We start from the raw sequence: 20392 nt of genomic DNA, 5'->3' as shown, positions 1-20392 counted from the left end.
GTCATTTATATCAGGTATAACTCCCAATGCAATCCGTCCCCCCTCCCCCCTCCCCATGATAGGCCCCGATGTGTGATGTTCCCCTTCCCAAGTCCAAGTGATGTCATTGTTCAGTTCCCACCTATGAGTGAGAACATGCGGTGTTTGGTTTTCTGTTTTTGTGATAGTTTGCTAAGAATGATGGTTTCCAGCTGCATCCATGTCCCTACAAAGGACGCAAACTCATCCTTTTTTATGGCTGCATAATATTCCATTGTGTATATGTGCCACATTTTCTTAATCCAGTCTGTCACAGATGGACATTTAGGTTGATTCCAAGTCTTTGCTATTTAACTGATAAAAAGTGATACTGATGAGCAGGCTGAGTAATAACGCTGGAAGTTGGTAAGATTAGTAAGAAAATAACAGGAAATTCGCCCTTAGAGATCTTTATCTGTCAGTACTTGTAGCAACCCAAAGATGAACAAACGTATAGGGAAAAGCAAAAAGGGTTCCCATGATGACAGATGTGGTGGCAGTGAAAGTAAATACTTCATTATTTATTTCTTTGGAGAAATTTGAAAACACAAAGAAGAAACTAATAATCACTTTTGTTCTGTTACCCAGAATTAATAACATTTTGGCCAAGTTTTTGGTTTTAGTTTTTTTTTAAACTAAACAAAAAAAAGAAAACAAACAAAAACCCTTAGAAGTGAAGCACAAATATATTCTTTGTAAAACAAATAATAGCATATTACAGATAAAGCCAAAGTGTTCTTTTACCACCCAAGTCCATCCTTTCTCTGCCTCCCAGAGGTCATTATTTTAAAATACTATTTCTTCATTAAACATTTTTTTGTTTGTTTTTATGTATTTAGGAGATAAGGTGCAGATTACTTACATGCGTATATTGCATTGTGGTGAAGTACCCATCTAGTGAACTCGTCACCCAAATAATGAACATTGGACCCAATAGGCAACTTTTCAACCCTCACCCCCTTCCCACCCTCCCACCTTTTGTAGTCTGCAATGTATTATTCCACTCTGTATGTCCATGTGTACTCATGGTTTAGCTTCCACTTGTAAGTGAGAACATGTGGTATTGGGCTTTCTGAGTTTTTTCACTTAGGATAATGATCTCCCATTCCATTCATGTTGCTGCAGAAGATAAGATTTCATATATGTATGTATGCGTATATACATGCACACACATATGTGTATACACGTACCACATTTGCTTTATTCAGTCCTGTGTTAATGGACAGCAAGATTGATTCTATGACTTTGCTATTGGGAATAGTGCTGTGATAAACATATGAGTACAGGTATCTTTTTGATATAATGATTTTTTTTCCTTTGGGTAGATACCCAGTAGTATTGCAGGATGAAATGGTAGTTCTGAGAAATCGATGTACTGTTTTCCATAAAGATTATACTGAGTTACATTCCTATTAATAGTGTATAATTTTTCCTTTTTATCTACATCCCCCCAGAGGTAATTATTGTATAGTAATATCCTGTTTGACAAAGTATCTGGGAGATTTAATGTCACATGTATCACTGGGATATGTGCTAGCATCCATTATATTCAACATCTTAGTTTTTACTTATAATTTCCCTAAGACTGAATTGCCTTACTGTCACTGGTTGAATTTCTCAAGGAGTAAATCCCGGGATTGAGTTTATTGTGCAGATATTTGTTAGGGATTTCTTTTGAGATTAACACCTGTAGAAGGGAAGGGAGGGAAATAGGATTTGTAAAGTTGTCCCATCAGCCTCAGTTGATTCCACTGGGAGCTCTGTAGCAGAAATGGCTCTTGAGAAGTGTCCTACATTGGATCAAAATGTCTAGACCTTTATACACCTGCCTCTACTAGTCAGTGGACATGGACTACCCCTGAAGGACATGGCCTTGGACTGGTAGGCTTTCTTCAGCTGATGCAAACCCTTGAAGGTGTGACAGCATTCCCGGCTGCTAGAGCAACAAATCCTGTTATTACAAAATAGTAAAGAATTACGTTCTGTTTAGCAGAAATAACAACTGTAGTCAGTTTACTGTTTCAGAGTTAGAACTTTTAAAAAATTGAATTAAAGTTTGTACTTTTTTTTAAAATGAAGCTAGATATTTTGGGGAAGAATTGTGAAAAGGACAAATAACTGGGTTAGCTTTCATTACAGTTGGAAGTGGCAAAATTGAAAATAAAACAGTATAATTTAAAATCAAATATTTTATTGAATTAACAAGTATTAATATATTCTGTTTCTGAGACAAGGTGGAATAGACTCATTTCTCCCTGTTCTCTGTGAAGTACAGCTAAAGATTCTGGACATTATATATAAAACAAGCATTAGAAGAACCCAAAAGGTAGAGAGTATAAGGTAGACCAGCTAGGGACCTCAGGACCTTAGAGTATAAGACCCCTTTTGGAGGTCAGTGTTATGCTGATAGAAAAACCTGACAAGGACCATACAAAGAAAGTTTAAGATAAATATTCCTCATGCATTTAGATGAAAATATCTTTAACAAAATATTAACAAATACAATTCAGCAGTATGTTAAAAGAATTATATACCATGCCCAAGTGTGATTTATTGTTGGGATGCAAGACTGATTCCATATTTGAAAGGTACACTCCTCAAACTATTTGAGAAAACTTTTATCTTTCAGGCAGAAATTCTGCGTTGAAACTTTTAAGGAAGAATTCACTTTAAAATAGAAATTGTATTTCTATGCTTGAATAAGCATATCTTTTTTAAAAAAAAAAAAACATTTATAAAACCCTTCTGACCATGACTTATCCATCTTTGGAAAACAAGACCTACCAGTGATGCTTAATAAATTACAAATGAGAAGCAAAATTCCTTTTTTTAAATTTGTGTATTGTTGATGCTTTAAAACAATTTTTTCAGAGGTTTATGTCCAACTTATTTACCTTATTCTGTTTCAAGCCATATGTCAAATATATAATTAATGAGATATGGGTTACTCAAAGGTGCTAGGAAGCCTCCTCTCTTTCTATACCTGGGCAGAAAGGTATAATAATATAATAATTGTCCAGTAGTTTCACAGATTTACCATTTACAAACTTTGCTAGTTTATCACCAACAACTGTACAAGTTCATCATTTACAGATTTTGCTAGTTTATCAACAACCTCCTAAATTAATGAATTAACTACTGCTCTCAATCTGTTCTGTAAATTTTACTTCTTTCTTCACATTTGTTCAATGAGTACTGACTTCGCTTATTAAGAGATGTCATTACTCATTTTATGAGGAGATGCAGTATACTTTACAGAAACACTGTCTTGAGAGTTAAACCTTTTAAAAAAATCTTTAAAAAATATTTTTATTTATTTATTGAGGCAGAGTCTTGCTCTGTTGCCCAGGCCGGAGTGCAGTGTTGTGATCTTGGCTCACTGCAACCTCTGCCTCCTGGGCTCAAGGGATCCTCCCACCTTAGCCTGGGAATAGCTGGGACTACAGGCACATGTCACCACACTCAGCTAATTTTTGTATTTTCTGTAGAAACAGGGTCTCATTATGTTGCTCAGGCTAGTCTCAAACTCCTGGGCTCGAGTGATCTGCCTGCCTCGGCCTACCAAAGTGCTGGGATTACAGGTGGAGCCACTGCACTGGGCTGAGAGTTAAACCTTTCCAAGGCTCAATTTTCTCATGTATAAACTGAAGATAATAAGGTCTCATAAATAGGGTAATAGTATATCTTAGTTTATCTGTGACAGTGCTGATTTATGCCTGTTGTTTTATTAGTTTTTCTATTGTTGTTATCCTTAGTCGGCTATTTTTATAATTATTGTTACTCTTAGTAAAGTACTACACAAAGTAAAAAATGAACAAATGCAAGTTCCCTTTTCTCCTTCAAATACCCCCAGTCCTTCTGTCTTAAGTAGATCATTATTAAGGGTTTCTTATTTATCCTTAACAAAAAATTTTATTATAATGAAATCATATTATAAGTCTGATTTTCATATTGCTTTTCACTTAAAATATGTATTTTTTCCACTTCTATATATTTAATACATTTATAATATCTCATTCTTTGTTAATAGCTTCGTTATACTGAATGGCTCTGTGTGTGTGTGTGTGTGTGTGTGTGTGCATGCGTGTGTGTGTATGTGTGTGTATATATATATATTGCTTTTTTTTTTTTATTGAGACAGAGTCTCACTCTGTCTCCTAGGCTGGAGCGCAGTGGCGAGATCTTGGCTCACTGCAGCCTCCTCCTTCAGGGTTCAAGTGATTCTCCTGCCTCAGCCTCCCAAGTAGCTGGGATAACAGGCGCCCACCACCACACCTGGCTAATTTTTATATTTTTAGTAGAGACAGAGTTTTGCCATATTGGCTAGCCTGGTCTTGAACTCCTAACCTCAGGTGATCCACCTGCCTCAGCCCCCCACAGTGCTGGGATTACAGGCATGAGTCACTGTGCCTGGCCTGAATGACTATATTTTTTATTAGGTTGATTTTTTTTTTAAGTTTATGAGAATTTAGATTGTTTCCTTAGTTTCACTATTTTGAACCATGCTATAAAAATATTTATATATACTGGGTAAACTTTTGTGAGTTTATCAGTAGTGTGAATTCTTACAAAGATGAAGTGTCAAACTGTCAATACATTTCATTATTTTACCATTTATCTATCTGCATGTGTTTGACCAAGAGAAATTTCAGAAGAGGAGAGAAACTAGTGCATCAAAACTAGTCATGCTACTCAAAAAGTATATGCCATGTAAAATTTTAAAAAATTTTACTATGAAATGCTGTTAGAGATACTGCTGTGGGCTGCCCTGAGGCACTTCAGCTTGTGTATACTGAAGTTGAAATGATTTCAAGGATAATTTTTACATGAAGGGATTATCATTTGATGCTTGACCTAGAACTTGTTCACTCCCTAAATTAAACTCCTTGTTAGTCGAACTCTGGGATTTTAGTCAGGGAGGGGAGACATTTAAACTTTGATAGCTATTGTTCCAATAAAATTATCTTCTATAAAAGTTGGACTGTTATCTTTACACTCATACTATGTAAACATGTCTGTTTTCTCACACATTTGGCAGTTGTGGATGTTACCAAATTGCTTCTATTTTAATAAAACTTTTACTGAAAATAAGTAAAATGATACATCTCATGTTTGATTTGGCCATCAAATATATATTAAAATGAAGACTTAAAAGTGAATTGATGCCATGGTAATATTTGGAATTCGTAACATTTTGCCATTTAAAATTTCACCTGTTTAAATTTTAAAATGAAAATGTCCTTTCCCTCAAATATTAGAGAAAGATTCAGTTGTTATTTGAAAGAATTTCTCTGTGATAGTATTCTATGGAAGAGTGAAGTCTTTATTCCTACTAAATGATAAACCCAAGTAGATATAATCATCAATGGATTTTGTTTCTTTTTAACTCATGCTTTCCAAATATCTGTGCAGTTTTGATGTGCAGTATAAGATTGTTAGTCTGATGAGTGCATCTTATGAACATGGTGAAGAGAATCCTGTGTCAACTTTCCAGAATTACAATTTATGTATGTAGTCCTTACTAACTTGTTTCAACATAGGCATTCCTGTTGCTCTTTATCCCAGTAGTCCATTAAAGATAAAATTTAAATAATATAGACTGAATATTTTTTCAAAAGGAAAACTGTATAATAGTTGAAAACATCACTGTGGCAAGCAGAATATTTGGATGAACATTTGGTTGAGAAAGTGAGTGAATCCGAGGAAGTGATACCATCTACAGTAGCCCTTCCTACATGTTTGTTATTAATACATTCTTAGATATCAAATATTCTGTTTTTAAAGCGGGGGATTTATTTAGTTTGTTTTTAAAAAAGGTAATGAAGTAGATGTTACTATAGCCTTTAAGCATGTTGAATCCCCAGAGCACCTTTATGAATATATATATATATACCCAGGGTATATGTGCATCATGATTTGGTTAATGTTGATCTAGAACAGGGCTTCTCAACAGGGACTTTATTGACAACTGGCGCCAGATAATTCTTTGTTGGAGGGGTTGTTGTGTGCATTGTAGATTATTTAGCAGTATCCCTGGCCTCTACCCACTAAATGCCAGCAGAACCCATCCTTTCCCAATTGTGACAAGCAACTGAGAGCCATGTGATATGTTGAAGCAAAAATGTAGCCTGTGCTTTATACCTAGACTCAGGATTCAAGCCATTGATAGGAATCATTTAATAGCTAGATATTTATGGATAAAATCATGTGATGTCTGGGGTTTGCTTAAAAATAAGTATATGCTCCTGTGTGTGTGTGGTGCTAGGGGATGGTAGTAAGTGAGTGAGGGTCTAAAAGAAATAAGATGGACCAAGAAAATAATTGTTGAAGTTGAGTATATTAGGAGGCGGGGGTTTTTATTCTAGTTTCTCTACCCTTGTATACGTTTGAAAGTTTATGTTATAAATAGTTTATATTGTTTGTTTTCTTATTTTAATTAATGTTTTTGAAGAGACAGAGTCTTGCTCTGTGGCCCAGGCTAGAGTGCAATGGTGTGATCTTAGCTCACTTCAGCCTTAAACTCCTAGGCTCATGTGATCTTCCTGCCTCAGCCTTCCAAGTAGCTAGGACTACAAAGGTGCATGCCACCAGCCTGGCAGATTTTTTTTTTTTTCCCTGTACAGACAGGGTCTTGCTATGTCAGGCAGGCTGGTTTCAAACTTCAGGCCTCAAGTAATCCTCTCACCTCAGTTCCCAAAGCATGGGACTGCGGATATGAGCCACCACTCCTGGCCTATTATTTTATTTTTTAAAATAATTTTTTTAGTTAAACAGTTTAACATAGATTAGAACTCAAAGTTTAATATGTTCTGTTGACTAAAGTCTTTGGAACTTTTTAGTTTTGAGTTATTGGTCAAATTAAATAATGAATAGTTATTAAATTCTAGCTAGAATGTTTATAAAATTTCAGATTGCTCTTATAGTGAGATAAAGCCAGGAGAAAGTAGTCTCCTAGACTCTGGCAGTCTTTACAAGCTCTCTAAAATGTTAGCAGTAAACCATAACCTCAGGTCAGTTAAATCATAAAACAGGACTTAGTAGGAAGTATGTAAAGTGCTTTCTATTTTCCCCTTAAAAAGAACCAGAATGGCTAGGTGCGGTGGCTCATGCCTGTAATCCCAGCACTTTGGGAGGCCAAGGTGGGAGGATCCCGAGGTCAGGAGAGGAAGACCATCCTGGCTAACACAGTGAAATCCTGTCTCTACTGAAAATACAAAAAATTAACTGGGCCTGGTGGCGCTCCCCTGTAGTCCTAGCTACTCGGGAGGCTAAGGCAGGAGAATTGCTCGAATCCAGGAGGCAGAGGTTGTAGTGAGCTGAGATTGTGCCACTGCACACCAGCCTGGGCGACAGAGCAAGAAAAAAGAACCAAAGCATAGTGTTGTAGATTTTAGTAATTTAATTGTTTTGTGTAATCATGGCTGTTGAATTTACCTTGTGGGAAACAATAATCACTTATTATATATAGCATACTGTATGATAATGTTTTTAGTGTATCCGGAATATGGTGTAGCCATTAAGAAAAAATTAGGTAGATTTCTATGTACTGATACGGAAGGATGTTCAAATTCATTGTTACTTGAAAAGAAAACAACTTACAGAGCACTATAATCTCATTTGTATAAAGACCAAAACATATAGGAGAGGTGGAATACCATGTGAATATATAATCTCTGTGTGCACGCATTCATGCTTATATAGACACAGATTTTCTGAAAGGATTCTGACCAAAGAGTTAATAATGGTAACCTCTGGACACAACAGTTGGTCAGTGAAACTATGGGAACATGACTCAGGGAGACTTTTACTTTCTTAGAGTTATCTTTGAAGTTTCTGTCATAGTGTTATTTTGTTTCTTTTAGTTAAAATTAAGGATAATGTATTACAAAATTATGATATATAAAATTAATTTTTAGGCAGGGTGTGGTAGCTCATACCTGTAATCCTAGCACTTTGAGGGGGCTGGAAGATTGTTTGAGCCCAGTAGTACAAGACCAACCTGAGCAAGATAGTGAGACCTCGTCTCTAGAAAGAAATTAAAAAATTAGCTGGTCATAGAGGTGTTCACCTGTAGTCCCAGCTACTCAAGAGGCAAAGGTGGCAGGATCACTTGAGCCCAGGAGCCTGGGCTGCAGTGAGCTGTGATCGTACCAGTGTACTCCAGCTTGGGCAATAGAGTGAGATCCTGTATCAAAAAAAAAGTTAAAAAATTATTTTTTATTTTTGTTTATATATTTCTAAGGTTCTCCAGGATATACTTTTATAGTAGTGGAAATATATTCTCAGAATAAACTACAACTTTAAAAAAACAATTTGAAAAACCAATCCATTAGATAAAATGGACAAGGGAAGTGAACAATTAAAAGACAAAGTTCAGGTGTTCAGTAAGTGTATATAAAGCTATTTATCTGCACCTGTAATTAGGAATATATTAATTAAAGGAATAATGGTATTATTTCACACCCATCGTATTGGCAACCACTTAAAAGTCTAATAATGTCACATGTTGTTGAGGATATGGGGAAAAGCAGAGCTTTTATATTCTGGGTGGAGATAGTAATTGGTATAGCACTCAGGAAAGAAAATTGGCTAAATGGTGAAGTTGAAATTTGCATTTAGCATTTATACTTCTAAGTATATACAGTGGAGAAACTCTTGCACATTTGTACAAATATGTTTATTCCAACATTGTATAATAATAATACAAAACTGGAAATAACCTATGTTACTCCATGGTTATTGCATAAATAAATTATAGTGCATTCAAACAATGGTATGCCATAGCAGTTAAAAGAAGAGCAGTCATTCTTGAGAAAAAAAAAAAACCAAATTGCAAAAGGATAGATAAAATTATACCATCACATAAATTTTTTCTTTTTCTTTTTCTTTCTTTTTTTTGAGACAAGGTCTCACCCTGTCACCCAGGTTGGAGTGCCCACTGCAACCTGTGCCTCCTGGGTTCAAGCAATTCTCCCGCCTTAGCCTCCTGGGTAGCTGGGATTACAGGTGTATGCCATCACACCCTGCTGATTTTTGTATTTTTTTAGAGACAGGGTTTCGCTGTGTTGCCCAGGCTGATCTGAACTCCTGAGCTCAAGCAGTCTGCCCGCCTTGGCATCCCAGAGTGCTGGGATTATAGGCGTGAGCCACTGCGCCTGGCCCATGAACATTTTCAAAACATAAAACAAATCTGTTGTTTATAGACATACACATGTGTAATCAAGTCATATAATTGGACTATCCACTGACTTCAGATTATTAATTACAACGGGAGAAAGGGAAGAGAATGAGTTCGCAGTTTGGAGTAGGAAGGCTACAATTTACATGTTATTTCTTTAAAAAGATGAGAAGTAATATGGCAAAATGTAGACATTTATATTATCTGGATGGTGGGTTGGTCCGTAGTTCTTATATTATTATGTGTGTTTTTCTGATTGTTTTGAACTATAAAAGTGTTTTTTTAATATAAAATATATTTTTAAAAGTTACTATTCCAGTAGCCCAGTTTCTGAGGGTGGTTTGAAACTTGTGTTATTGAAATGTCTTATAATATCAGGTGTATTCCTTTTCCATAACAGAAATAATATAATAAACATAGTAATTCTTTGTATATTTCCTAGTTTTACATAAAGTATACTCTAAAATTTTCTTTTGCATTTCAGACAGCATGTTTTCGTGAAGAAAGAGATGTATTAGTGAATGGAGACAATAAATGGATTACAGCCTTGCACTATGCTTTCCAGGATGACAATAACTTAGTAAGAATCATTTTTGTATTTCTATATACTTACTATTTTTTTGTTGGAAGAATTAGAATTATTTTTATTTAAACATCATTTAAATGTAGATTTCATATAAAAAACCAAACACCACATGTTCTCACTCATAGGTGGGAACTGAACAGTGAGAACACTTGAACACAGGAAGGGGAACATCACACACCGGGGCCAGTCGGGGGGGTGAGGGGAGGGGGCAGGGATAGCATTAGGAGATATACGTAATGTAAACGACAAGTTAATGGGTGCACCACACCAGCATGGCACATGTATACATATGTAACAAACCTGCACGTTGTGCACATGTACCCTAGAACTTAAAAGTATAATTTAAAAAAAAAGAAAATTAACAGCATTTCACACAGGGTAACTTGTTCACTTGATATGTGGTGTTTTTATTTCTCCCTGGAAATTTGATACCTTTTCATTGGAATTCTTTATAAAAGCTTAAAAAGCAAGTCAAAGCTAAATCCAAACATATAATTGCTATTTGTTAAGTTCTGTAGAAGGCCTTCAGGAGTTTTTCATGATACCTTTAATACCAGTACCATTCCTCTTCCCCTGCTCCTGTTGAAGTCCAGCTAGCACTTTAAAATTGTGCTCAAATTCATCTTAAAGTAATCATTTCCAGAATTTCCCATTGAAATTAATCTTTCTCATCTCATTCTAACTTTACGTTTTTAAATTATTTTTATTACATAACACGTGTGTATATATCTCTGATTTTTTTTGATACAACTTTAAAAAACATTTAAATAGGCTGGATGTCATGGCTCACACCTGTAATCCCAGCACTTTGGGAGGCCGAGGCAGGTGGATCATGAGGTTGGGAGATTGAGACCATCCTAGCTAACATGGTGAAACCCCGTCTCTACTAACAATACAAAAAATTAGCCGGGCGTGGTGGCGGGCACCTCTAGTCCCAGCTACTCAGGAGGCTGAGGCAGAAGAATGGTGTGAACCCGGGAGGTGGAGGTTGCAGTGAGCCGAGATCGTGCCACTGCCTCCCAGCCTGGGTGACAGAGTGAGACTCAGTCTCAAAAAAAAAAAAATTAAATAAGTTACATGGACTGTACCATCTTTAGATAAAATAAAATTAAAGGTTTTTCCAACCCCACTGGAAACAAGGAAAAAGAAATAAAGGTTTATGCAACTCTATAATACTCATGGGGTTTGTCTGATTTCAGGCCAGATCTAGGTGTTCAAATAATGTCATTACCTGTCTTTTATATCCCTTACATGCTTATAGAGTATAATAATGGTTTTATTAAACTGCAGATGGTGACCCATTAGTGGGTAATAACATCAATTAAGTCAGTTACAAGCAGGAATTTTTTTCTTTTTCTTTTTTTTTTTAAAGAGACAAGATCTTACTCTGTTGCCCAGGCTGGATCTTGCTCTGTTGCCCAATTAGAGCTCACTCTGCCTCTGACTCCTGGGCTCAAGCAACCCACCCACCTCAGCCTCTTGAGTAACTGGAACTACAGGTGTGTGCCACTGTGCCCCACTAAGTTAATTTTTTTTTTTTTTATAGTAAAAATGGGGTCTCAGTTTGTTGCTCAGGCTCATCTTGAACTCTTGACTTCAAGTGATCCTATCAGCTTGACCTCCTAAGGTGTGTGGATTACAGGCATGAGCCACCATGCCCAGCCATAAGCAACATTTTTGAAGATTAAATAGAATAGAAAATGACAGAGTTAATGACAAGTAGTAAGAGTGAATATGGTCTCATGACACATTTCTTTTATAATATACTGAATTATCATATAAGCCATATATATTATTGTGGGTTATAGTGAGAATTGTTTAAAAGCCATAGCATAAAGGGTTTTGTATGCGCTAGTTGCATAGTTGTTAAATTGAATATAATGATGTTTTAACTGGATTTATTCTATTTAATATACAAAATTTTAGGGGTGAATGTATCATGCAAATATAATCTGCATGGGTTTGTTAACAACACTTGCAAGAGCAGATTAAAACACATCCCACATCTTTGCCTAGAAAAATTATAGCAATGTATCATGATAATTTTCAAAATGTTTTCAAATAATGAATAAAATCCACTATGACATTGTATTCTGTGTTAGATAAATGTAACACTGCAGATTTGTGCATTGCTTAAAAATCTACATTTTGGTATAAATATAGAAAAATTATATAATTTTGTAGATATATTAATAGAAGTAAATTACTCAAATACCAAATTTTATATAGCAAAAAAAGCCTGAACTGTGATTTATCTCTCTCCTCTCGTTTAGTTTTATTTGCATTCTTTAGTATTTGACATTAGGGTTAACATTTCTTTTTCAAAGACATTTCTCAGGGAAAAATAGTCTGTATATACCACTCAGTAATTACTAAAATAGAATTAAAGACATAACTGGAGGAGGAATGAAACACTGTAGCAGTCAAATCTCCTATAACTTGCCAGTGTTTCTTTAGTTTAGGGGAGCCTTCATCATATATTCATCTCAAGAGTCAGAGGTCTTGGTTATCATCAAAGATTTCCTTTTGAACATTTTTACAATATTAGAAAATAAAATCATTAAAAAATGTTGACATAGCTAATTTTAGATACCATAAAAGGAAATTTTATTATATATAATTATTTTTCAAAGTAATGTTTAACCCTGATAGCTTTTAAATTGCCAAGTAAAGAACATAATTTATAATGTTATACAGTTTGAGAAAGCTGTGGCAAATAACTTTCATTTCTAACCTACTTACCACTATAGTTTATGAAAAAATTTGCAGTTATAGCAAGTAGACCTTTTGTGTGTTTCAGAAAAGGCACATAATTTAATGAATGGTAGATATGTGATTAGATCATTTTTTTCTTTAAAAAAAGCTTGTTAAATACAAAGCTGCTTGGTTGTGTCAACATTGACACATAAAATTTTTGTCACTTACATAACACTAGAATATAATGAACCAGTGAAATTTGTTCGTTCTGTACTTTCTTATTCGTTGTTTCCTGATTAGTTATTTTATGGTTGAGGAAAAAAAGGAAAATACCTTGAATTGACATACGTAACTTGTTTAAAAGGTGAAAGATACTTGAATTTTAAATTAATTGCAGTAACTCATATGAACTCTAAATTCTTTATAGGAATCCAATTTGTGAAGACAGAAATTATTAGAAAAGTATCTTTTTTTAGAAAAGTATTTTTTAATAGTAAACAAAAAGAAAGCAAGGAGGAATAACTATAAGGTGAGCCTCTAAAGATTAACTGTTAATCTCTTTGTTATGGCAGCATGGGAATTAAAAGAGTTTTCTGATATTCCTACAAAGACTTCTAGAATCATATCTGTTCTTTGAAATGCTCATTTTGGGACACGTAACTCGTTTATTGCATGTTTTCAGATGTTTTAGCATTGTTTCCTTGGACTGGAAACAATCCCCAAAGCTGTGATGGTCTTTTTAGTAATTCGACCAGTGATTCCTAAAATCAGTGATTGTTGCTTTGGCTTTCATTTCCCTAGTGACTATTGAAGTTCAGCATGTATTAATTGGCTGATCGTGTTGCCTCTTATGTGAATTATCTGTTAATATTCCTAGCCTAGTTTTGTTGGATCATTTGTCCCTCTCTTAACAGTTGGTAGGGGCTCTTTATGTTAGGATTATATCCTTGACCTATTATGAATATTACCTCTCAGTGTATGTTTTTTAAAAACTTGTTTAAAGATGCCTTAGCTACGTTGGGTAATATTTTCAAAGTAGTTTGTGATTAGGAGTACCAGATATTCAATTTTACTATAAAATTAACCGATCTGAACAATATGATATTATAATAATATAGGAATAGGTAACCATAGCAGAATAGATTATCTAGGAACAGATATGAGTATATTTGGGATCTTAAAATATGATGAAGGGACGTTTCATTTGAATTGAGGAGAAAGAATGGATTATTTAACTAGTTATTTTAGACTTTTAGTCTTACAGACTCTGTCTATAAGAAAATAGTCTTCACACTTTAATCAAAAGTAAATTGTCAGGATAGGGTCAGTTCAACGTTAGGCCAGCCCAGCATGGTGGCTCACGCCTGTAATCCCAGCACTTTGGGAGGCCGAGGCAGGCAGATCACGAGGTCAGGAGATCAAGACCATCCTGGCCAACATGGTGAAACCCCGTCTGTACTAAAAATACAAAATACAAAAATTAGCTGGGTGTGGTGGCGCATGCCTGTAATCTCAGCTACTTGGGAGGCTGAGGCATGAGAATCACTTGAACCCAGGAGTCAGGGGTTGCAGTGAACCAAGATCGTGCCACTGCACCGCAGCCTGGTGACAGAGCAAGACTGTCTCAAAACAAACAAAAACGTTAGGTCTAGTAAATACAGCAAGTAGACCAAAGGATTTTAAATATATTCTGCTTCCCTAATTTTATATGTTTATAATTTTAACATACAGTAATAAAAGGAATTTGAATTTTTTCAAGACTCTTTAAATCTTAATGTCAAGTCAGTAATATCTCTGAAACAATATCTTTATTCTGTAATAAAACCTTAATTTCAAGGCATTATTAATGACATTCATGTGTCTTGTACTCACTAGCCTTCATGCTAAGTGCTACATTATCATTATTATAGTTAGGTAGAAGAGAAAATGAAATGTCACAGAGATTAATTTTTCAACTTCCACTTACAACATGGAGTCAGTGTTTGAATACAGGCTTCTCTGATTACAATACCCATTTTTCCACTATGTCTAGTTTTCTCCCTCACTTAAAAATAATATATAATATACACACACATACACATGTATATGTAATACATATTTATAAAGCAATGTAGAACATAAAGTTACAACATCAGCTGTAATCTAACAACCTAGAGAATCCCAGTGAACAGTTTGATGTACTATCCTCATCATTTCTTTTTTGGCACACCCACATACATACCCATAAGCATCCATATCTCAAATTAGTTGGCTTCTGTTTATTATATACACCTGAGAAAAGCTCATTCTGATATTTACAGTATTAGAAATGGGAAGAGAAACATATGGTGAGAATTACTTTATTCTACATAGTAGTGGTTTCTAAATGCTGATCTATAGACTGATGCTGGTTCTGATAAAGTTCTTACTGATCCAAGGTAAAATAAGGAAAACATAATGATGATGAATACAAATTTCTTTCAATGTAGGGACGATCCTGTATTCTGAATTTTTTCTTTTATTGTTTTTTTTGGGGGGGGGTGGATTCAAATGTTCATTATTCTAAAATCTTGGAAGGCTGTGTTCCATTGTTGGAAGATGATAATAATGATGATATTATCTCTTTGCAAAATACAACAAGAAGAATGGTAACCCTGTGTTGTTCTCTGCCCCAGTCTTTAAAAATTTTGTTTTACTGCTGTATGAAATTTAGAAGTTTTGTAATGACTGCAGATCATCATCTTACACAGTTTCTTGTTAATTAGCTGCATATGTAATTAACTGCATAAATATTTGACCCAGTCCTGTTTGACCTTGGGATACAGTATATTAATCTTTCACTCTTATTAGTTTACTGAGTACATTTTATTTTTTTCATTCACAGTACCTGGTTATGGATTATTATGTTGGTGGGGATTTGCTTACTTTACTCAGCAAATTTGAAGATAGATTGCCTGAAGATATGGCTCGATTTTACTTGGCTGAGATGGTGATAGCAATTGACTCAGTTCATCAACTACATTATGTACACAGGTAAGACAGTCCTTCATTGTACCTGACTGTGAGTTACTATGTAATATCTAGAAACAAAGGTCTATTTCCTGCCAGATTTATGAATTATGGTCTTGGATACATTTATCGTCAACCAAAAAAAATTATTTTCAGATGATTTTGGTTGTTTTGCTTTGTTGTTATTTGTCAGCATTACAGAACTGATGTGCCTGCTTATACATACATGTACGTGTATAGGATCTAAAAGTTCTCACTCCTGGAATAGTAGACATTGGAGACTAGGAAAGGTGGGAGGAGGTGAGGGATGAGAAATTGCCTGTGGGTACAGGGTACACTATCAAGTGATGGGTACACTATATTGCATACCTCACAACTACACAATATGTCCGTGTAGCAGAACTGCACTTGTACCCCCTAAATCTGTTAAAAAAAAAAAAAAAAAGTGCTCACTTCCAGTCAGCATTTCTAGAAACCACTTCTTTAAAAACCACTCTTGTTTAAATGTACATATGAATTCCATCTCAAAAGGAGTATGTATTGGTCAGTTTTCTTATAGTTGAGTCTTATATATTTAAATTAGCTGGAATTCTAGACCATAAGTCATAGCTTCATTTGCTAAATAAGTCCTGTATTATATATTTTATGTTTCTCAAGAAAATACTTTCAAGGATTGTGTCAAAAGAGATTTTTTGTATGAAAGTGATAATTTTGATGTTCATGGAGTAATTTATTATAAACTATTAATAATTTACATTTTAAAATTTAAAAATACCAGCATGAATTTGGAAGGACACACAAAAAGTAAGAAATAAATTAAGGATATATGGGATGATTTAAAAGGTACCCTCACATTTTAAGAGGAAAGTAGGAAAGAGCAGAACATTGTTGGTGAATTAATCATTCAAATGAGAGTATCTTTGGATGGTGCAAGATGTGAGAAAGAGAAAGGTGCTGAGGAGAAGTAGGTAAAGGGATACTGCCAAGTTAGAAATAAACTAAACCATTTTCTAAGAGTGCTTTTCAAACTTTGGCATGCACCTGAATCCTATGGAGGAAGCCTGGTTGAAACCCAGATTGTTGAGTCAGCTGCAGAAGTGCTGATTCAGTGGGTTGGGTGGGGCTGGGGAATTGCCATCTCTAACAAGTTCCCAGGTGGTGATGCTGCTGCTGGTATAGTGACCACACTCTGAGAACTATGCTCTAAGACAGCAGTGACTATTTCTTTTAAGTTTTGGGTAGTGAGAGTGATCTCTGAGAAGAACATGAATGTGGCAGGAGTAGAATGTTTCTGTTTCAGTGTTTGCTTTTTAAGATGTGGGTGTCTTAATCACTGTTTTATTTAATTAGTATTGAAGTTCTAAGACATTATTAAAGGAAGAATAATTAAACAATTTGTATTTTATCATATCTCTGTTTGGCTCTTGCCTATTCATGTGCTTTTCTCTGTGGGTATCTGATTGTCCATAGTTTTCATTGAAAATAAAGATATGGAAATGCTTTGAAAATTGTAAAGGACAATGCAGTTTTTTTTTTTTTTTTTTTAATTTAAATTTTTGTGGAGATGGGGGGTCTCACTGTGTTGCTCAGGCTGATTTTGAACTCCTGGACTCAAGTGATCCTGCCACCCAGCTTACCAAAGTGTTGGGATTAGAGGCATGAGCTACCACTCCTGGCCACAGTGCAGCTTTAAAGATGGTATTGTGGTCTCAAGAGTCACTTATAGAATGAGAAACCAAAATGCTATTTTGTGGTTTAAACAGTAATCCAAAATCCTAGCTGAGGACTATCATTTAAAAATACTTACAGAAAATACTATTTCATTGAATATTTGAAGAATGTTACAAAACATAGAGTCTTAGGCTTGTGGAATTGAGAGACTTTACCCAGTTTATATGTAATTCTTGACAAGGAATAACTACTTCTGAAAATTATATGCCTTGATTGATGAAAGTAAATATGAGGTATTTCTAATATCTTTCATTCTGCCAGGCTTGTTAGAGATACTGTTTTTTGGACTGAAAACCATTTCAACCTTGAGCTATGCTTAAGTACATTTAATTTTACAAGGTACTTTTAAATGAATCATATTTATTCCTTGGTTGAGCAGCTCTAATATTATAAAATTTTATTTTATGTTAAGCTGAATTTCTTTTCTTTATTTTTTTTGAGACAGAGTTTCGTTCTTGTTGCCCAAGCTGGAGTGCCCTGGTGTGATCTTGGCTCAGCACAACCTTCGCCTCCTGGGTTAAAGCAATTCTCCTGCCTCAGCCTCCCGAGTAGCTGGGATTACATGCGCCATGAAGCCTGGCTAATTTTTTGTACTTTTAGTAGAGACGGGTTTTCTCCAGGTTGGTCAGGTTGGTCTGGAACTCCCTACCTCAGGTGATCTGCCCGCCTTGGCCTCCAAAAGTGCTGGGATTACAGGCGTGAGCCACCACTCCCGGCCTTGAATTTCTTTTTATTTTAGTCATTGGTCCTAGTTTTGCTTTTAGAGTCACATATAATTTATGTGTCTTCTATTTATCATGCTTTCTGAAGTCTTCTTTAGGTTAAACATCTAAACATCTCTAGTTTCTCTGTTATCACAATCTGAATACACTTCCTATCTTCCTTGTCTTAACCCCATGCCACACACTCTGCCTATTCCCACACCTCTTCTTCCTCCCTCCTTTTCTTTCCTTTTACCTTTCCGTGGATGCTCCATTGTGTTAATGCTCTTCTTAAAATGTTATTCTCATTTTCTGGATAGATTATTTTCAGCAAATGCTTTACTGAGGAAATATTTTTTGAGTCCTCTTTTATAAGTAACATGCTAAAACTATGTGGAATTGTAAGTAAGTAGGTATAGCATATAGTTGTGGCTTTTGAAAAGGTTTCAGTTGTTTGGAGACACAAAACCTAAGAGAGAAATAAAACTTAAAATGCCACAAGTTAAATAAATCATTTAGGGCCAAAGTGTAAGAGATGACGGAGTGAGTCCAGACTGTGGATTGCTAAATGAGTTATACAAGCAAGTTACAGTGAGCTCAAGAAATGAGTAATAAGTTTATTTCTAATGATCAGTTCTAGTCCCCCCCTTTTTTTTTTAACTCTTTGTGCTCTTCACTGTATTCCAACGCAAATTCTGTGATTTAGATGTCATCTAAAATGGATGCTGCCCCATTTTATAGATGAGGAAACCCAGCTTCAGAGACATTAGTTAGTAAGTAGCATAGCCTAGATTAAAATCTAAGTTAGGCTTGTTGCCAGATTTATGTTCTTTGCACAACATCATGTTTTTCATAGAAGACTTTAATGGTGGGGCTTTGAAGAATGAGAAGACTGTATGTAGGCAGATAGGAAGGCATTCAAGATAAGTGAATGGTAGAAAAGCACATAAGAAGGCAAATGGTAGTTTTGAAAAATACTTAATAGACTAGTTTGGCTAGAGAAAAGAGTTCATGTTGAGTTTAGTAGGAGATTAATTTGTAAAGACAGATTTTGGTTCTTATCATGGAACTCTTGAATGTTACAGACTTTGTATCTTGGTAGCTAATAAACTACAATGAATTTTAGGCAACGAAATGTTAAGTTATTTTGTGGTAAATTTCATGTCTTCATGTCTTAGAGTTTTATGAAATTTATCAGATTTCCTAATGTTTTATAATTCATGAACTTAAAATATAGGGAAGTGGAGAATACAAAAAGGGAATAGTGAGACTCGTGTTTAAGAAAGGAAATACTCTCCTTTTCTTGTGTTCTTTTAAGGAAATTTATTTCTAGACTTGTAAAAGTGTGTTGTTTGTCTTCTATCAGCACAAAACTTGCATATGAAAATTTGCACAAAGGTTTAACAGGAGCAATGGAAAGTAGTAAATGGTAGGAATAATTAAAGCAAAATATTTCTAATGATATTGAGTAGTCAAAAAGCACTGGACTAGGAATCAGAAGATTTAATTCCATCACCTATCAGATTCCCCATCTGTTAAAGGAGGATAATAAATGACGTTTACTCTGCTTATTTTGCCAGGGTATTGGGAAGGTGAGATGAAATGTGTATATGAAAGTGTTTTGACAGTATAGAAAATATGCCATTGTAATTAGGGAAACATCTTTTTCAATTATAAATTTGAGGCATTAAAATTGTTATAAATAAAATGGTTTCATCCTTCAGTTCTATAATTCTAAATACATTTTTCTGTCTAGGTCTATCGAGAATATTTCTTACTCTTCCTTAGTTTTCATTTCTGATTTTCCCTTCCTTTCTTTGGGCAGCATTTTTCATAAGCTTTTGTGTGTGCTAAATTTTACTTAAGAAATGCGGGGATATAAGCATATATTTCTAAATTTGCTTGCATTTCCTAAGGAAAGTTTTACAACTGCTGGAATACACTGGCAGTTGTAAAAATGGTTGCCTAAAGAGACTAGGGTGGAGAGAAAATGGGATGGATGGGGTAGGAATGAGAGCTCAATTTCTAAGTGAATACACTTTCATATATACTTTTTAAATTAATAAACTTTCTTATTTACAGCAGTTTTAGGATCATAGAAAAATTGAGTGGAAAGTATAGAGTTCCCCTTAGACCTCCTCCCACCCACCACACACACATGCACAGCCTCCCCCACTATCAACATGCCTTACCAGAGTGTGGCACATTTGTTAACATCGATAACCCTTCATTATCACCTAAGTCCATAGTTTACATGTTTACATTCGTGTTCTCTGTTGGTGTTGTACATTCTATGGGCTTTGACAAATGCAGAACAACGTATATCCACCATAATAGTATTATGTGGAATAATTTGACTGCCCTAAAAATGTTCTATGTTCCACCTCTTTAGTCCTCCCGTCCCGCTAACCCTGGAACATGACTGATCTTTTTACTGTCTCATAGGTTTGCCTTTTCTGGAATATCATATAGTTGGAATCATGCAGTTTATAG

General features: G+C 35.0%; 1 protein-coding gene across 1 annotated transcript in view; it reads left to right on the top strand.

Moving 5' to 3' along the window:
• Positions 1–20392, top strand: part of CDC42BPA (CDC42 binding protein kinase alpha) — a 333136-nt gene that overhangs the window by 110017 nt on the left and 202727 nt on the right. Inside the window, exons 4-5 of the mRNA XM_017882327.1 lie at positions 9681–9776; positions 15343–15491. Of these exons, the coding sequence (XP_017737816.1) occupies positions 9681–9776; positions 15343–15491 (245 nt within the window). The remainder of the gene's footprint in view (positions 1–9680; positions 9777–15342; positions 15492–20392) is intronic.

The sequence above is a fragment of the Rhinopithecus bieti genome, unplaced genomic scaffold (genome assembly GCF_001698545.2).
Source record: "Rhinopithecus bieti isolate Rb0 unplaced genomic scaffold, ASM169854v2 scaffold_13261, whole genome shotgun sequence".
NCBI classification, from domain to species: Eukaryota; Metazoa; Chordata; class Mammalia; order Primates; family Cercopithecidae; genus Rhinopithecus; species Rhinopithecus bieti.
The sequence above is the reverse complement of the archived record's forward strand: the minus strand, read 5'-3'. Positions and strand labels throughout refer to the sequence as shown.